At 47.4% G+C, this 18,968-nt stretch overlaps 1 protein-coding gene across 2 annotated transcripts in view; it reads left to right on the plus strand.

Annotated features, from left to right (window-relative positions):
- Positions 1–15,062, plus strand: part of ZNF341 (zinc finger protein 341) — a 42,298-nt gene extending 27,236 nt beyond the window's left edge. For both annotated transcript variants that reach the window (XM_089896716.1, XM_022592657.3), the window contains exons 10-15: positions 282–490; positions 6,987–7,083; positions 8,696–8,828; positions 11,601–11,712; positions 11,967–12,037; positions 13,830–15,062. In XM_089896716.1, coding sequence (XP_089752842.1) covers positions 282–490; positions 6,987–7,083; positions 8,696–8,828; positions 11,601–11,712; positions 11,967–12,037; positions 13,830–14,359 — 1,152 coding nt within the window. In that variant the 3' untranslated portion in view covers positions 14,360–15,062. The remainder of the gene's footprint in view (positions 1–281; positions 491–6,986; positions 7,084–8,695; positions 8,829–11,600; positions 11,713–11,966; positions 12,038–13,829) is intronic.
- Positions 15,063–18,968: the final 3,906 nt, after the last annotated feature.

An 18,968-nucleotide genomic window follows, 5' to 3' on the forward strand; every position in this document is an offset into this window, starting at 1 on the left:
TTCACATCTTTTCAAGATGTTATCATTCCAGGTTTTGGATATTTTTTCTTAAGCATACCCAGACCACACAGAGCCTGCAGGGAGGGTAATGGGGCCATTGTGACTGGCTGAGAGGAGGGGACCCTCTAATCAAAATAAGACCAAGGCTGCAGCAGCAGGGGAGCAGGGAAACAGCGGTTGGGTCTTCCACAAGCAGTGTTCGAGGTGGATGCCACAGGGCAGGGGGCGGCAGTGGAGCAGCTCTCCTGCCTTTCCTCACCGACCCTGCCTCTTCCCTCAAGGTGTACAAGTGTGTGGTCAAAAGCTGCGCGCAGACATTCCCAAAGCTCGACACTTTTCTGGAGCACATCAAGAGCCACCAGGAGGAGCTGAGCTACCGTTGCCACCTCTGTGGCAAGGACTTCCCCTCACTTTACGACCTGGGTGTGCATCAGTACTCACACAGCCTCCTGCCCCAGCACAGCCCCAAGAAGGACAGTGCCGTCTACAAGTACGTGCCCTCCCTTTTCCCTCTCCCTGCAGGGAGCCCAGGGGTCTGGTCCCTTGGTGGTTCTGACTGCTCAGGACCAGTGGGACATCTCAAAGGGGAATCTGAGGCTCCAGGGTCCAGCCTGGCAGAGAGGGTTCTGTGTCTTGGCACTGAAGGGGGCAAGAGATGCTGGCCCGCCTTATATCATTCTTCAACTTGGCAGACAGTTATCCTAAAAAAAAAAAAAAATCTTAAAAAAGGGAAGCCAATGTTCTTTCCTTGTTCATAATGGAAAAAAGATTTGTTTTTTTTCTAAAGTAAAATATTATGAAAATAGTATTCCGTCTGATAGTCTACACAATTTAGGTTACAGTTGGAATGGTACGCTGATTCTTAAATGAAAAAATGAACAAGTCTGAAAGCAAAATCTGAAAGCAAAAATCATAAAAATAAGATTCATTTGTTTTATAATCTGTAAAATTTAGGTTAAAGTTGAAGCTATATGCTGATTCTTAGAATGGACAAGGAATGAATCAAATATAGATTTCATTGGGGGTAGTTTTCTGACAACCCTTTACATTGTTGTAGTTTTCTGTTTCAGTCATAAAGAAGGTCCCTTTGGCAGAAATGATGAAGGGCTCCCTCCGTTTTGCCTCATGCTTTTAGTCCTTAGATCTTCAGATCATTCTCTTTGGAGCCATCGATCCTGTGATCATCCTTGTAGAGTTTCTCTTCCTCGATTGCTTTCTGGTCCCTCTTCTAGACTCTCATATGCCGATGGTGTCATCCAGCATCACTTTCATGACTTGATGGAACCCCTCATTTTTGCTCTGCATTCATTTCGCCACGCATTTCCCTTATGTCTCTTGGGAGCCGCTGCCTCACAAAACCCAGCACGTAGTGCATGGGGATAGTGAAAAAAATATTGGAGTGTTTGTCTAGGGACTTCTTCTAGTCCATTAGTGAATATTTTCATGTTAGAATGGCTTTTGCTTCTCTGTACAAACTTGTGTCTGCACAGACTTAGCTGATGACCTCTGATAAGGGGGCCCCCCTCTAACTCCTGGGTGAGGCTTCTGGGGTTCAAAAATAAGTAAATACAGACCTTGAGTTTAGAATGCATGGGCTGCTTAGGGAGACAGGAGTGTATATATTCTTAGGATATACTGTGATAAAATGCTATCATAGACATATTACGCAAAGTGGGAGGTAGGGCAGCAAAGGTGTCCCAGGAACAATGATATCTGAACTGGGTTTTGAAGGATGGGTAGCAGTTTGCCAGGTAGACAGTGGGTAGTGGGAAGTGCATTCCTAGCAGGAGGAACAGCAGGTGTAGCGATATAAAATAAAATAGCATGTGGTTTAGAATGACTGTTCTGTAGAATGGAAGGGGGAGGAGATGTTTAGATGGGGCCTGGGAGAGAAAGTGGGGCCAGGGCATGAGGACCTTTTAGAAGTCACAAGAGCTTTGAGAAGTTGGCAGGGGGACTGGGGCTTGAGAAATGGGATGTAGGGCAACTGACCCTGAGGGAGATTGGGAAATGGGGCCAAAGAGGCAGGAAAACCAGGTGAAGCTCTGACCAACTAAGGGGTAGAGATTTCTGGATAATGATGAGTAATTCTCATTTGTTCTCAGAGGGCATTTTCTTTTGCTTTTGCCATTCCAATCTGTGGATATTCTATAAGTCCCTGTAGCTGTGTGTCTCTCTAGAGTGAGATGCCAAGTAAAAGGAAGGGAGCAACTACTAGGTGCCTTGGCCTGACTTAGGGACATTGATCCCCGCAATCCTGGGAGGTAGGTTGTATCAGTCAGCTGAGGTGGCTATAACAAAATATTACAGACACATGAGAGAGAGAGGGCATCCTTTCTGTCTGGTCTTTTCTTATAAGGGCACTAACCTTACCTGGAGGATCCCACACTCATGATCTCATCTAAACCTAATCACTACCCAAAGGCCCCATCTGCAAATACCATTACATTGAGGGTCAGGACTTCAACATGCAGATTTTGGAGGGACACCATTCAGTCCATAGCTGTGGTGTTCTCCCCATTTTGAAGATGAGGACATTGAGGCTCAGAGAGGAGAAGTGACCTGCCTACCAGAGTAACAACATCAGTACGAGCTGGGATTCAAACTCTTGTCTTGGACTGTGGAAGCCTCATAGCTCTGGTTTTGGAGTTCACAGGCTGAGAATTGAGCCCCATGATGGCCCTGTGCCTGCAGTAGATCACTTCTCCCAGGTTCTCTTGCCAAGCTTAGAGTGTCAGAGGCCCTTTGTAGCCATTGGAGCTTCTGGCCCCAGAGTAAGGTGCAGGGAGGCAGGACACCATCTGGATGGCCCAAGGGTGGAATGGTGTAGTGGGTAATGATAAGAGCTCTGGAGCCACCTCCCTGTGCTCAAATCTGAGCTCAGCTGCAAACCTGATGGATGACCTCAACAAGATATTCAGCCACTCTGAACTTCAGTCTCCTCACCTGTGAAATGGCGATACGATAGTGCCTACCCTATTGGATTATTTATAAGGATCAAGTAAGATGAGTATGAAGCAGTTAGACATGGTGCCTGGAACATAATAGGTACTCAATAAATATTATTGCTGCAATGTTTATTAATTATATAATTTAAATCTAGGTTTGGTTGCTTGTAACAGGGACCCAAAATAACAGTGGCTTTAACAAGGTGAGAGTTTATTTCTGTCTCATGGTGACATTTAAGTGGGTGTGGTGGTTTCATTCCATTTTCACGGGGGCAGGTCCTGTCAGTCCGGCTGCTCTGCCTGCTTTGGGCCACATTGCCTTGGCCTGCCTGTGGAGCCTCCCCAACTCCCTCAAGTGAATTTCATACATGTCACTATATATATGCTGTATGTTTACTTTTTCCTTTTAAAACTAAGATGTGTTTTTTTTTCTAGTTACAAAAGTCATCCATGTTCAATGCACAGAAATGAATTTTTAGAAAAACCCACAAGAAGACAAAAAACAAAACCCTGTTAACCTCTTGGTACATGTCCTTTGATATATATCTGTAATAAGCATATTTATAGCTATAAATATCACAGGCTATATTTGAGTTAGGTTATCCCAAACACAGTTATTGAATCTGGTGAAAATTCATCACACCATCTTCCTGTTGCACAACTTCTGATAAACAGTCTAAAATTTAATAGGATCATTCTGTATACTTGGCGTTACCACTTAAAACTATAATGTTTATATCTTTGCACCTCAGCACAAACAGACCTGCCTCAGTCTTTTAAACAGCTACTTAGTATTCCATTGTATGTGGATGGGCTGTAATTTATTTAACTCATTCCTTATTGCAGGTTAATTGGGTTATTTCCAGTTTGTCATTATTATAAACAACACTACAGGAACAACTTTGGACATATATCTTTGCTCATTTGTAAATAAATTCCTAGAAGTGATTTTGCAGGTCAAAGATCACAGAGGGGTTTAAAAAAGATTAATTACCTACTTGAAAAAAAAAATTGCTATGTGCATACAATGCAATATTTAAAAACTACAGGAGGGCATAGAGTGAAAAGGAATTCCCTATCCACCCTGACCCGCTCCCTCATCCCATAGGCAATCACTTTCAGGAAGTGTTCTTTTTAAACTTATTTTGACATAATTTTAGACTTCTAGAAAAGTTATAAGAATAGTACAGAGAATTCCCTTCATACACCCTTCATCCAGATTTCCCCGATATTACAATCCTTACACACTTACTTTATCACATTCTGAGCTTTTTGGGAATAATTTGCAGACGTGATGCTCCTTTACCCTTTCTCTTTAGTGTGTATTTTCTAAAAATGAGGATAACCTCTTACATAAGCACAGTGTAGTTATCAAGATCAGGAAGTTAAATCAATACAATTCTGTTACCTAATGTACCCTATTCAAAAATTTCTAATTGTTCCAATAACATCCTTTATAGACAAAGAAAAAAAAATGTTTTTTCTGGCTCAGGATCCAATCCAGGATTCCAGATTGTATTTGGTTGTTGTGTCTCTTTAGTCCCCTTTAAGCTGGAACAGTTCTCATTCTGTCTTTGTCTTTCATGACCTTAATATTTTGGAAGAGTATAAGCCAGTAATTTTGTAAAATGCCCTCAGTTTGGGTTTGTCTGATTTGACCTCAGGGTGGAGCCAGGATTGGCACTTTTGGCAGGAGTATCACAAAGCGACGCTGTGTCTTTCTCAGCGTGCTGTATCAGGAGACACGTGACTCTGGTTTGGCCTGGTGCTGGGGATGTTACTTTGGGTGACATAGTTAGGGTGGCGTTTCTGGCAGGGAGTTTTCATTTAATGGTGCTGCGAAACTGCATCCTTGCTGCCGGAGCCTGTGCGATTCCTGTTTTCTTCCTCCCACTAGCTCACCAGGTCTCTGCCCTCCTGGTAGCTCTGCTCTCCCCTCTCCTGCTCCTTCTTTCTTGCCATCTGGAGGCATTTAGCTTGTGGTTTTCAGGGTGTGGCCTGAGGGGGCGTCCCCGGGGCCCACCACAGGTGCAGCCTGACTGCGGGTTTCCCACGTGCCCTGGTGTACAGATAGCAGGGTCCATGGTTCTGTTTTCAACATGAATGGCCCACCTGCCTCTGGCATTCCTCAGTGGTACTGCATTGTAAACGGGCCCATTTGCTGGTGAATGTTCTGTGGTGGGGGGACGGTGGGACCTTTTCCTTAGAGCGGCTTGAGGCCTGAAACTGCTCTTTTGTGGACATGTTAGCAAGTGATGTTTAGAGTAAAGACCATGTCTATGTGCTTTGCAGTTTATGAGCTGTTTGGCACCAGTGTGTCCTTTGACTCTTGTTATGATCTTAAGAAAAACTGAGAGGCAGGTCCACTTGGAATTCCTACCTCATTTTATGGATAAGGAAACTGAGGGTCAGAGATGGGAAGGAGCCAGACCTGGATCCTTGTCTGTCTGACTTTTTTTTTTTTTTTAATTTTTATTGGAGTATAGTTGATTTACAATGTTGTGTTAGTTTCAGGTGTACAGCAAAGTGACTCAGTTATACATCTATCCACTCCTTTTTAGATTCTTTTCCCATATAGGCCATTACAGAGTACTGAGTAGAGCTCCTTGTGCTCTGCAGTGGGTCCTTGTCTGACTGTTTCATGTAAGAGATTGTCCCTGGTGCTCAGAGCAGGTTATGAACAAGCCAAACAAGACAGATATGGTCCTGGCCTCCAGAGCCCACTTGCTGGTGGAGGAGACAGAGAAGTAAGCAAATAAATGATTCCAGATAATAATTGCTAAGAAGAAAATACAACTGGAGAGCATAGTAGGAAGTGGCTGGGGCTGGGTTCTGGGGGGCACCTTGAGATGGGGTGGTCGGGGACGGACTGTCTGAGGAGGTGACATTTGAGCTGAGATGTGAAGGCTGAGCAGGTGCTGCCAAGGGGAGGACTGGGGGGAAGAGTGTTCCAGGTCATAAAAACAGCAAGTACAAAGAACCTGAGGTGGGGTTGAGTTTGGTGTGTTCTGGGTGCATTCAGGAGACCGGGGGGCCTGGAGCAGAGGGTGTGAGATGGGCAATGGGGAAAGGTGAAAGCTGAGAGCTGGGAGTGAGTCAGGCCAGTAGGGCCTTGTAAGCCAAGGTGGGGATTTTTAAGCAAGGGTGTGACATGGTCTGATTTTGATTTTTTTTTTAATAAAATAAGTAAATTTATTTTTAAAAAAAGGTTTTGTCGTAAACACATAATTTTATTTTTAAATTTTTATTAACATCTTTATTGGAGTATAATTGCTTTACAATGGTGTGTTAGTTTCTGCTTTATAACAAAGTGAATCAGTTATACATATACATATGTTCCCATATCTCCTCCCTCTTGCATCTCCCTCCCTCCCTCCCACCCTCCCTATCCCACTCCTCTAGGTGGTCACAAAGCACCAAGCTGATCTCCCTGTGCTATGTGGCTGCTTCCCACTAGCTATCTATTTTACGTTTGGTAGTGTATATATGTCCATGCCACTCTCTCACTTTGTGGCACATATATACAATGGAATATTACTCAGCCATAAAAAGAAACAAAATTGAGTTATTTGTAATAAGGTGGATGGACCTAGAGTCTGTCATACAGAGTGAAGTAAGTCAGAAAGAGAAAAACAAATACTGTATGCTAACACATATATATGGAATCTAAGAAAAAAAAAAAGGTCATGAAGAACCTAGGGGCAAGACGTGAATAAAGACACAGACCTACTAGAGAATGGACTTGAGGATATGGGGAGGGGGAAGGGTAAACTGTGATTTTGATTTTTAAAGGCTCCTACTGGCTCCCCTGTGGAGAATGAATTAGGGCAGGGAGGAGGCTACTGCACACGTTCGAGCAAGATGGTTTGGATTAGGATGGAGGCGGTGGCAAGCGAGAAGAATGGACTGATTTGAGAATGAATCAGATGTGGGATTTTGCCTCCTGGTGTTGGGGGCAGGGAGTGGCCGGTTCCCACGCCTGCTGGGGCATCCAGCCCCGAACACAGCTCTCTCACTTCTCTGCTTCTCCCCATGTAGGTGTGTCAAATGCGTCAACAAGTACTCCACCCCGGAGGCGCTGGAGCACCACCTGCAGACCGCCACTCACAACTTCCCCTGCCCGCACTGCCAAAAGGTGGGGAACCCTGCCCTTGCTGGCTGGGCGAAAATAGGGGCGAGAGGTGATGGAGTGAAGACCCCACCGTCTCCTTCTCCCCTGCTGCCTCAACACACGTGCAGGCCAAGCTTGGGGTTGTCTCCGCAGACGACTTTGCCTTTGAAGAGCGAGAGCTCTGCCTGGCCCGTCTCACCCGTTGGACACCACCCGTGGCCATCCCAGTGCTACTGCTGGGCCAGGCGGGCCAGGCCGGGCTGACGTGGAGTGAGGCCTCTCCTGGGCCCAGGCCCAGCATCTGAACAGCGGCCTCCAGCTTCCTGATGTCTTATCATCCTTGTTATTACTGGTTCTTCTTTTCAGTGGATCTGGAAGCCCTCACTAAAGCCTGGCCCTTCATATCATCAAATATCCAGGCAGTGTTCCATTTTCCACTTTTCCAAAAAACATAATTTTTGTAAAGTTTGTTTGAATCAGGTCGGTATATTGTGATTGGTTGATACGACCAAAGTTTCTGTTAATCTACAGATTCCCCCCATCGATGCTCCTTTCTTTTTTCTTTTAATGTATTTGTTGAAGAAACTGGGCCATCGGTCCTGTGGAGTTTCCTGAAGTCTGGATTTTGCAGATTGCATCCCCCTGGTGTGTTTAACCGGTTTCTTTGTTCTACTCATTTTCTTACAACCTTATGAGGCAGATTTTCCAGGACAGACAGCCCTGGTTTCACTTCGGCCTCATTGTAGATGTTTCTAATTATACAGCCTAATTTAGGGGTTTGGAATTTGTGGTCTGAATAAAAGGTATCGTGAATTAGCAAGAACCATGTGCCAGATGCTATTCTGAGCATTTTGTCTGAACGGACGCATTTAACCCTAGGAGGTAGGCAAATTATTACTGTCTCCATTTTATAGACAGGGAAACTGAGGCACAGAAAGGTCATCCAGCTGGGAAATGATGGGGCTAGTAAGTTGATGGGTCTGTGTCCTTGACCACTTCTCTGTATCAGATGAATGAAAAAACGAACGAATGCTTTTCCTATGCCTGGGGAGGAAAGAGATTTTGGCTTCTGTGTTTTCTGGCTTTTTATTACCTTTCCATTTATTTCTTCAGTTATTTGTTCATTTTTTCATTCATTCCTTTGCTTGTCAGTCATTTGATTCAGGCCCTGTGCTGAGGAATGAAAGCCCCTCTCTGCCCTCTTGGAGATCCCGTACAAGCAAAGGGCTGTGTTTCACTAAGTTAGATGCTGACTTTAAAAATATGGGTGGACATTCAAGGGAGGAATTTGCTTTGCCTGGTGTGGCATTGAGGAGTCAGGGAGGGCTTCACAGAAGCAGTGACCTGAGTTGGGTCTTAAAGGATGAGGAGGAGTTTGTCAGGCTAAGAGAAAGGCTCCCTGGGTAGAAACAACAGCCTGGGCAGAAGCTCAGGGCACGCGTGTCTTGACTGGGCTTATGGGTGAGTAGTGGGAGCCATGAGGATCTAATGGCTGAGCTTGACACTGTGGGCCTTGACCCCCAGTGGGCAGAAAGGAAGATGTTTCTGTAAGGGCTGGTAACGAGGGGCCCCTTGAGCTCATAACGTGGTGAGGGCTGGTGAGTCAGACCTGACGCTGACTCCTCTGTTCTGCCAGGTGTTTCCTTGTGAACGCTACCTGCGGCGTCACCTGCCCACCCACGGCAGCGGGGGCAGGTTCAAGTGCCAGGTGTGCAAGAAGTTCTTCCGGCGGGAGCACTACCTCAAACTGCATGCTCACATCCACTCAGGTGGGTACCCTGTCCCCCACCAACTCCTGCTCAGTCCCCCTTCCCCTCCCTCCAGACACCCTCTCTGTTCCCCTTCCCATCCCCCTCTGGCCTTCCTCCCCATCTCCTTCAGCCTTCTTCCTGAGCCCCCTCCTGCCCATCCCCTCCCTCTCTTCATCCCCGCTTCCCATCCCCTTCCTGGCCCCTGCCTGCCCCCTCAAGTGAACAAGGGGTTCCCACCAACACTAGAGTGGAGATGAGCCTCGGGAGGCGGGTGGGGGGGACTCTTGGCTCTGCCCCTGAGGCCATTCTGAGCCCCTGGGGGTGGGGGCGTTGTGCTCGATGCAAAATTCCCTCCCAAACCTGGATAGAACCCTCTCTCCTTAGTTCCCCAGCTGAGATACATCGACACTTTATTTTCTTTTAAGCTTTAAAATGTTTTTTATTAGTTAAAAAATTCTGTTCTGCTTTATACTGAAAACAGTCTAAAGATTGAGAAAACCTGAGGAAAAAATCCTTGATAATACAAAAGCATCCTCAGATGGACAATCCTTTTTTTTTTTTTTTTTTTTACTGTGGCGTGCGGTAAAAAATACATTTTATATGCAACCCAGGAAACACATACTTACACACAGAATATACTGAAACAGAAGTTTCACAAAACAATATTTTCTATCTGTACAGTTTTAGTTGTTAAAATAACCACCATCAGTTTGCGACTTGGAGTTTGCAATTTGAAGAGTGATCCTAATTCCCCTCCTCAAAGGTGATCACTGTTAGTGGTCTCACCTGGGACATTCTAGTTTTATTTTCCATCTATACAAAACATGTGCTTACTTTTACACAAACAGGCACATATTATAACTCTATTATGTGCCATTTTTCTTCACTTATCAAGTACCTTGAAGATGTTCCTAATGGCACCTTCTTTTTCTCAGCTGCATAGTATTCTCCTGCGTTTACCGTCTTTGATTTAACTAGTTCCCTGTGGATGGACACTTAACTTATTTTTTCAGCTGTTAGTTTGTATACACAATGCTGTGTGGGTCTCTTGACAAGCTTTTGGGAATATATCTGAGGTGTACATTCCTAGCAGTGGAAAAAATGCTAGGTTAAAATGTATACGCAGTACCAAGTTTTAGTTTGGGATGATGAAAAAGTTCTGGAGATGGATAGTGGTGATGGTAGCATGACAGTAAGAATGTAGTTAATGCCACTGAAGTGTACACTTAAAGATGGTTAAAATGGTAAATTTTCTGTTACATATATTTCATATTTATGATAAAAGAAGAAAAAAAGTAACTTCATTGGCAATTTTGATAGATACTACCAAATTGCTTTCTTTTTGGTTTTTAAAATAATTATTATTATTCAAAAGTAATACATACTTTTTGTAAAAATGGAAGCAGTATGGAAGTACCTAAAGTGAAATGTTAAATTCCCCCTTCAAATCTTAATTGCTACTGACAGTTTGGTGTGTACCCTCCCCTACCTTTCTCCCTGCATATTCTGTGTCGATACAAACCCATATGGCCAGGGCTTCTTTGGAGTATGGGGATTGTATTTTTTTCTAACAAAAATGAGACTGTACTAAGCTGTCCTACACTTTTCTTTTCCCCCTAGCAATATAGCCAGGAGATCTTTCCAGATCAGGAAACACAGATTGACCTTAATCTTTTTAATGACTGCAGAACATTCCATTGTAAGGACCAGAATTTCCTCAATCATTGGGTTGGCATTTTTCAAAAGTACTTTATTCATCCCAGAGAGGAGAACAGAGAGGAAATAATGGCAGGAAGTAAAGCAACCCAGTAATAGCCCTTTTCCAAAGGGCAGTTTCTGACCCCTGACCCCTGTTAGGTGAGAGCTGCTCTCCATGCCACCCCTCAGCCCCAGCCCCACGCATGGGTTCTGCAGCAGACAATCCGGGGCAACTCAGGTGGACTCTGGGTCACACTGCTGGGCTGGAGTCTTACTTCCCCCAAACACTAGGTGTAGACCAGGAACCTAAGTTTTCTCTTCTAGGACTTACTTATGGTTTGTTGCAAGGATTCAACCAGATAAGGTGTAATTCCCCCCTCCCCTATGGTGGACCCCATTTCAGTAAATGTCACGGCCATCCACCCAGCCCACGCCTTAGATTCTCTCATGCCCCACAGCCAGTCCGTTGGCAAGGGCTGCCGATTCTGCTTTCTGAACATCACCCGTACTTGGCCACTTCCCATTTCTTGTACCAGCCTCCTTCCTGCCTCCACCCTCACGCCCTCAATCTGTTCTCTACACCCAGCCAGCCAGAGGGAGCCTGTGAGACTCTCGAGTCAGATCCTGCCCCTCCTCTGCTCAGCCCCTCTGGTGGCTTCTCATCCGGCTCAGAGTAAAAACCTTGGCCTCCCAAGCCCTCCCTTTTGGGCCTGGCTGCCTTGTCCACCTCCTCTTCTGCCTCATTCTCCCTCTCCTGCTCCAACCCGGCCACATGGGCCTCCCCATTGTTCCTCAGACACATGCAGTGCCCCACCTCTCCTCCTGCCTGGGACCCTCACTCCCACATTCCTGCATGGCTCGCTCCCTCACCACCTCAGGTGTTGCCTCGTCAGAGAGGCCCTTCCTGCCCATCCTAACTGAAACAGCCTCCTCTTCTCCCTGGCAAAGCAAAGTCCGAGGAAAGGGAGAGGCAATATTCCCCCAGGCCACCTCCCTAGAGGAGTTGCTGTCCTCTAATGGAGACCCCTGCGCCCCATATTCAGACTCCCTCTCACGGCACCCTTGGTCCCGCATCTGTGTTTCCTCCTGCAGGTGAGAAGCCCTACAAATGCTCAGTGTGTGAGTCCGCGTTCAACCGCAAGGACAAACTGAAGAGACACATGTTGATCCATGAGCCATTCAAGAAATACAAATGCCCCTTCTCGTGAGTAGAGACGGTGGGTGGGAGGGGGCAGGTTTACCCAGCTGTGGGATAGAAGGGGGTCAGGGCCGAGGGCTGCAGGCCCTCTCTCCTTTCGTCCTGTCTTGGGTCCTGCCTGGCTGCTTCACTCCCCACGCTGCTCCCCTGCCCAACCCTTAGGGTGGATGAGCGAGTCCATCCTGCCCAGGGCTAGCAGGGGGGCCAGCAAGAGAGTCCTGTGCTTAGTGAGCTCCCCTGACCAGCGTTTTGGATCCTAGGACACACACGGGCTGCAGTAAGGAGTTCAACCGGCCAGACAAGCTGAAGGCTCATATCCTTTCCCACTCCGGTAAGTGGCTCCTGGACGTGCCAGGAGGGCCTGGTTCAGCTCAAGCCCCCTGGGCAGGAGCCCCAGAAAGAGCAAACACATCCTGTGAGGCTTATTTTCCCTGCCTGGTACCTTCCAGCCAATAGACTTTTGCTCCTGTGAGCCATGAGCCTGGCCTGTGTTTGGGTCCTCAGGGTGTACGGAGGTGAGTCAACCACAGTCCCCCAGGCTGAGGAGGAAGCTGACTCAGGAGGAGATGACTGTATACCAGAGAGGCACCCAGTGTGACAGAGGTGGGGTCAGGTGTGGAGGGAGATCCAGTTCTGAGTGGGTCCAAGATAAGGCCAGGGAGGTTCCTTGGCCCACTCGGCAGAGCGAGGAAGCTGGGGTGTGGAGTAGGGGGTCTCCACACCACTCCTCAGTTTCCCGGTGGCTCCGCAGAGCTTCTCCTGGGGCTGCTGCTTCCCCAGAGCAGCTTGGCTGGCTTTCCACATACCACTTGGTCTATAGAGCGAGGTTTCTCACTATCGGCACTATTGATATTTGGGGCTGGATAATTCTTCGTTGTGGGCGGCTGCCCTGTGCACTGTACGATGTTCAGCAGCATCCCTGGCCTCTACCCCGTGGTTATGACAGCCAAATATGTCTCCGGGGACAAGCCAAACGATCCTTGGGGAATAAAGTCACCCCTGATTAACAACCACTGGTTTATAAACAGGATCTGGTGGCTAAAGAAAGTGTGAAAACTAAGAGAGTAGATTGAGGACTTGGAGACAGAGGGCCTGGGCTTGATTCTTGGCACTACCACTGTGCTGCTGGGTGGCCTCGGGCAAGTCACTGCCCCCTCTCTGAGCTGTCATCCCAGGGAGGCTGAGGGGGCTATGGCACAGTCTGTGTGTGGGACGGAGTTGACTTCATGGTGGATATGGAGGCACCAGTGATTCATCCAGTGAGTGACTATTGCGAGAATACCATGTGTCAGGCACTGGGGGTGCCATGGGGGAATCAGGCAGAAGCCCACCCTGCCCTCCTGGGGAAGCTTAGCATTTAGTGGCAGAGATCGAAAATGAACAGCGAACAAGTAAGTATGTTACAGTAAAATATGCTGAGGGCAAAGATGGAAATAAGTAGAGTGAGCGGGCAGAGAAAGAAGGGAAGTGGGTATCAGGGAGGGCTTCCCGGACGAGGTGACACAAAAGCTGAGTCTGAGAGAGGAGAAGAGCCGGAAATGGCTTCCAGGGTGAGGGAGCAGCAAGTGCGAAGCCTTCAGGCAGGGAAGAGACTGGCGGGTGTTTGAGACAAGGAAAGGCGGGCGGGAGGCCTGGAGCTCAGAGAACAAGAGGGGGGAGAGGAAGGGGATGTGTCTGAGAGGTGAAGGGGGTGGCCAGCTGCAGGCGGCTCTGTGGGAAATTTGGGGAATCACTGGAGGGTTTGGAGCAGGGAGTGTCATGGAGAGGTTTTACCAAGACCTCTCTAGCTGCCCTGTGGGGAATGGTCTGAGGCGGCCAGGGTGAGGCAGGCAGACCAGAGAGGAGAGAGATGATGGTGACCTGGCAAAGTTAGTTAAGGTTTAGGGGCTGAGCTTGCTGTTCCAGGCAGAGGGGAAACAGCACAAGCAAAGGCCCAGAGGCAGGAGGCTGGCACAGGGTAAGTGGCTGGGAGAAGGTGGGAGATGAGAGTGGAGGGAGCAGGGCCCAGATCACACCCATGCTCGTAGGGCAAGCTGAGGAACTGGGCTTCGTTCCAAGTGCCAGGGCAGCATTGCAGGGTGAAGGGTCTGGGTGCCTCTCACTGCCTTCCCCTCGCTCCCCAGGCATGAAGCTCCACAAGTGCGCCCTGTGCAGCAAGTCCTTCAGTCGCCGTGCCCACCTCGCCGAGCACCAGCGCGCCCACACAGGCAACTACAAGTTCCGCTGTGCCGGCTGCGCCAAGGGCTTTTCCCGCCACAAGTACCTCAAGGACCACCGCTGCCGCCTTGGCCCCCAAAAGGACAAGGACCTGCAAGCCCGGCGGCCCCCCCGGAGGAGGGCAGCCCCCCGCAGCGGCAGCACTGGTGGCCGCAAGGTGGTGACCCCCCTGCCTGACCCGCTGGGGCTGGAGGAGCTGAAGGACACAGGGCCTGGGCCAGTGCCCGAGGCCGCCCCAGGCAAGCCACCCTTCTCGGAGCCCGATGCTGTGCTGTCCATCGTAGTGGGTGGGACAGTGGGGGGTGAACCTGAGCTGGTGGTGCCCGGGCATGCTGAGGGCCTGGGCTCCAACCTGGCCCTGGCGGAGCTGCAGGCAGGGGCCGAGGGCCCGTGTGCCATGCTTGCTGTGCCTGTCTACATCCAGGCCTCGGAGTGATGGACCCATGGTGTTTGCTCCTGCATCCTGCCTGATACTCACCTTTGGGTCCGGGGCCTCTAGGAGCAGACTAGATATCCTTCCCAGTGGAAGTGAGCCATTGGTCAAAATCCTTTTGGAACATGCTCTGTAAACCCTGGACCAAGGTCGCCTCGCTGGGCCCCCTGTCCTGCTGGGAAGCCCTGCAGCATTCTGGGATCTGAGGCAGCTGAGCCTAAATGGCCCAGGGTCTGGCTGGTCCAGGCTGGTGGTCAGGCTGCCTGAGAGAGAAGACAGGGGAGTCCCACCCACCCCTCCTCCAGGCTGCCTAGGGGCAGTCTCTAGTTAAGCTGCTCTTTAGGGACCTGATATGTTTGGAGCCCTTACCTGTTAAACCTTTTCACGTGCAGTTCTCCCAGCATCCCCAGACGACTCTGATGTAGGCATGTAGGAGGCACTCGAGTGTTGTGGTTAGAGTTCAGCTGTGAGCCAGATCTGGATTCAGATCCAAGCGCTGACACTTACTTGCTGTGTGACCTTGGGTAAGTCACTTCACCTCTCTGAGTCCCGCATTCCTCATCTGTACAATGGGGCTTATGACAGTACTACCTCATAGGGCTGTCATTGGGATACAGTATGATGAAATGTACAAAGAGTTTGGCATAGAGTTTGGCATAGTGCCCGGCACTCAGAAAGTGCTCAATAAATGTTTTTATCAATATGGCTCAGGCCCTAGCTTTGGCAGTTTCTTTCTTAGCCCCTAGGTGGCAGCATTCCCCCCACCAAAGCTTGTGCGGGCTGAGGGGTCACTTGGCTTCTCACACAGCTGCGCTGCCCCGATTGCCATAGGGAGGTTTGGTGCATCCAGAACAGTTATTTCAGAATATATCCCATGGAAACCCCTGGAGGAAGGGGTTTATAACTCACTTTTGAAAATGCAGGGTCCTGGGCCTTGCCATAAAACCCTTTGGAATCAGAAACTCTAACCAGAGTCAGAGGACCATTTTGAGCAGGCCTCTGGATGGCCATAGGTGCCCCCACATCCAGCATTCCCTTCCGCATCTCCAGCTAGTCCAGGGGGGAAGCAAACTAGGCTGCCTAGGAGACAGGGAGGGAGAAAACGGGCCTTCACCTGTGCTTTCTTATTTGTCTTCACCACCACCCTGCTGGGCCACATTGCCTCAGTTACAGGAGAGGACTCTGAGGCTGAGATGGAACAGGGCAGGATGCGGGAGGACTGTCGGACTCAATTTGATCACTGAGTTTCCCTGAAGGCTGATATCCCTCAGACATCTGTGTGTGGGCCTATGGCTGGAGCTCAGAGCAAGGTCGAGTTCCCCACATCCTCAGGAAGGGTGTGATGCAGTGGGAGGGATGAGTGAGGCAGCAGTGCACAGCTGAGGGGGTAAGGGCGGTAAGCGTACCCAGCCCTCAGAAGGGCCAGGGGAGGGACTGATGGGGACAGAAAGTCTCAGAGGGGGAGGTAACACTTGATCTAGGCCTTGACACAGAGTGTTTGATGGACAGAAGAAGGCATGCCAGGGGGATTGTTTCAAGATGGCGGAGTAGAAGGACATGCGATCACTCCCTCTTGTGAGAGCACCGGAATCACAACTAACTGCTGAACAGTCATTGACAGGAAGACACTGGAACTCACCAAAAAAGATACCCCATATATAAATACAAAAGAGAAGGCACGATGAGACGGTAGGAGGGACACAATCACAATAAAATCAAATCCCATAACTGCTGGGTGGATGACTCACAAACTGGAAAACACTTATACCACAGAAGTCCACCCACTGGAGTGAAGGTTCTGAGCCCGACGTCAGGCTTCCCAACCTGGGGGTACGGCAACGGGAGACTCCACTCTTGGAGGGCACACACAAAGTAGTGTGCGCATCAGGACCCAGGAGGGAAGGAGCAGTGACCCCACAGGAGAATGAACCAGACCTACCTGCTAGTGTTGGAGGGTCTCCTGCAGAGGTTGGGGCTGGCTGTGTTTCACCATGAGGACAAGGACACTGGCAGCAGAAGTTCTGGGAAGTACTTGGCGTGAGCCCTCCCAGAGTCCGCCATTAGCCCCACGAAAGAGCTGGGTAGGCGCCAGTGTTGGGTCGCCTCAGGCCAAACAACCAACAGGGAGGGAACCCAGCCCCACCCATCAGCAGACAAAGTGGATTAAAGTTTTACTGAGCTCTGCCCACCAGAGCAACAGCTCTACCCACCACCATTCCCTCCCATCAGGAAACTTGCACAAGCCTCTTAGATAGCCTCATCCACCAGAGGGCGGACAGCAGAAGCAAGAGCTACAAGTCTGCAGCCTGTGGAACAAAAACCACATTCTCAGAAAGACAGACAAGATGAAAAGGCAGAGGGCTATGTACCAGATGAAGGAACAAGATAACACCCCAGAAAAACAACTAAATGAAGTGGAGATAGGAAACCTTCCAGAAAAAGAATTCAGAATAATGACAGTGAAGATGATCCAGGACCTCGGAAAAAGAATGGAGACAAAGATCGAGAAGATGCAATAAATGTTTAACAAAGACCTAGAAGAATGAAAGAACAAACACCTAGAAGAATTAAAGAACAAACAAAGAGAGATGAACAATACAATAACTGAAATGAAAAATACAACAGAAGGAATCAATAGCAGAATAACTGAGGCAGAAAAACGGATAAGTGACCTGGAAGATAGAATGGTGTAATTCACTGCTGTGGAACAGAATAAAGAAAACAGAATGAAAAGAAATGAAGACAGCCTAAGAGACCTCTGGGACAACATTAAATGCAACAACATTTGCAGTATAGGGGTCCCAGAAGAAGAGAGAGAGAAGACCCGAGAAAATATTTGAAGAGATTATAGTTGAAAAGTTCCCTAACATGGGAAAGGAAATAGCCACCCAAGTCCAGGAAGTGCAGAGAGTCCCAGGCAGGATAAACCAAAGGAGAAACATCTTGAGACACATAGTAATCAAATTGACAAAAATTAAAGGCAAAGAAAAATTACTGAAAGCAACAAGGGAAAAACGACAAATAACATACATGGGAACTCCCATAAGGTTAACAGCTGATTTCTCAGCAGAAACTCTACAAGCCAGAGGGAGTGGCATGATATATTTAAAGTGATGAAAGGGAAGAACCTACAACCAAGATTACCTGACAAGGATCTCATTCAGATTCAATGGAGAAATCAAAAGCTTTAGAGACATGCAAAAGCTAAGAGAATTCAGCACCACCAAACCAGCTCTACAACAAATGCTAAAGGAACTACTCTAAGTGGGAAACACAAGAGAAGAAAAGGACCTACAAAAACAAACCCAAAACAATTAAGAAAATGTTCATAGGAACATACATATCGATAATTACCTTAAACATGAATGGATTAAATGCTCCAAATAAAAGACACAGGCTTGCTGAATGGACACAAAAACAAGACCCATATGTATGCTGTCTACAAGAGACCCACTTCAGACCTAGGGACACTTACAGACTGAAAGTGAGGGGATGGAAAAAGATATTCCATGCAAATGGAAATCAAAAGAAAGCTGGAGTAGCAATACTCATATCAGACAAAATAGACTTTAAAATAAAGAATGTTACAAGAGACAAGGAAGGACACTACATAATGATCAAGGGATAAATCCAAGAAGAAGATATAACAATTATAAATATATACGCACCCACATAGGAGCACCTCAATACATAAGGCAACTGCTAACAGCTATAAAAGAGGAAATCGACAGTAACACAGTAATAGTGGGGGACTTTAACACCTCACTTACACCAATGGACAGATCATCCAAACAGAGAATTAATAAGGAAACACAAGCTTTAAATGGCACAATAGACCAGATAGATTTAATTGATATTTATAGGACATTCCATCCAAAAACAGCAGATTACACTTTCTTCTCAAGTGTGCACGGAACGTTCTCCAGGATACATCACATATTGGGTCACAAATCAAGCCTCAGTAAATTTAAGAAAATTGAAATCATATCAAGCATCTTTTCTGACCACAACGCTATGAGATTAGAAATCAATTACAGGGAGAAAAACGTAAAAAACATAAACACACAGAGGCTAAACAATCCGTTACTAAATAACCAAGAGATCACTGAAGAAATCAAAGAGGAAATCACAAGATACCTAGAGACAAATGACAACGAAAACATGACAGTCCAAAACCTATGGGATGCAGCAAAAGCAGTTCTAAGAGGGAAGTTTATAGCAATACAAACCTACCTCAAGAAACAAGAAAAATCTCAAATAAACAATCTAACCTTACACCTAAAGGAACTAGAGAAAGGAAGAACAAACAAAACCCAAAGTTAGCAGAAGGAAAGAAATCATAAAGATCAGAGCAGAAATCAATAAAACTAAAAGCTGGTTCTTTGAGAAGATAAACAAAATTGATAAACCATTAGCCAGACTCATCAAGAAAAAGAGGGAGAGGACTCAAATCAATAAAATTAGAAATGATAAAGAGAAGTTACAACAGACACAGCAGAAGTACAATGCATCCTAAGACACTACTACAAGCAACTCTATGCCAATAAAATGGACAACCTAGAAGAAATGGAAAAATTCTTAGAAAGGTATAACCTTCCAAGACTGAAACAGG

Source organism: Delphinapterus leucas, chromosome 15 (genome assembly GCF_059928025.1).
Source record: "Delphinapterus leucas isolate spDelLeu-1000000601 "Yukka" chromosome 15, BTC_Dleu_Yukka2, whole genome shotgun sequence".
Lineage (NCBI taxonomy): Eukaryota > Metazoa > Chordata > Mammalia > Artiodactyla > Monodontidae > Delphinapterus > Delphinapterus leucas.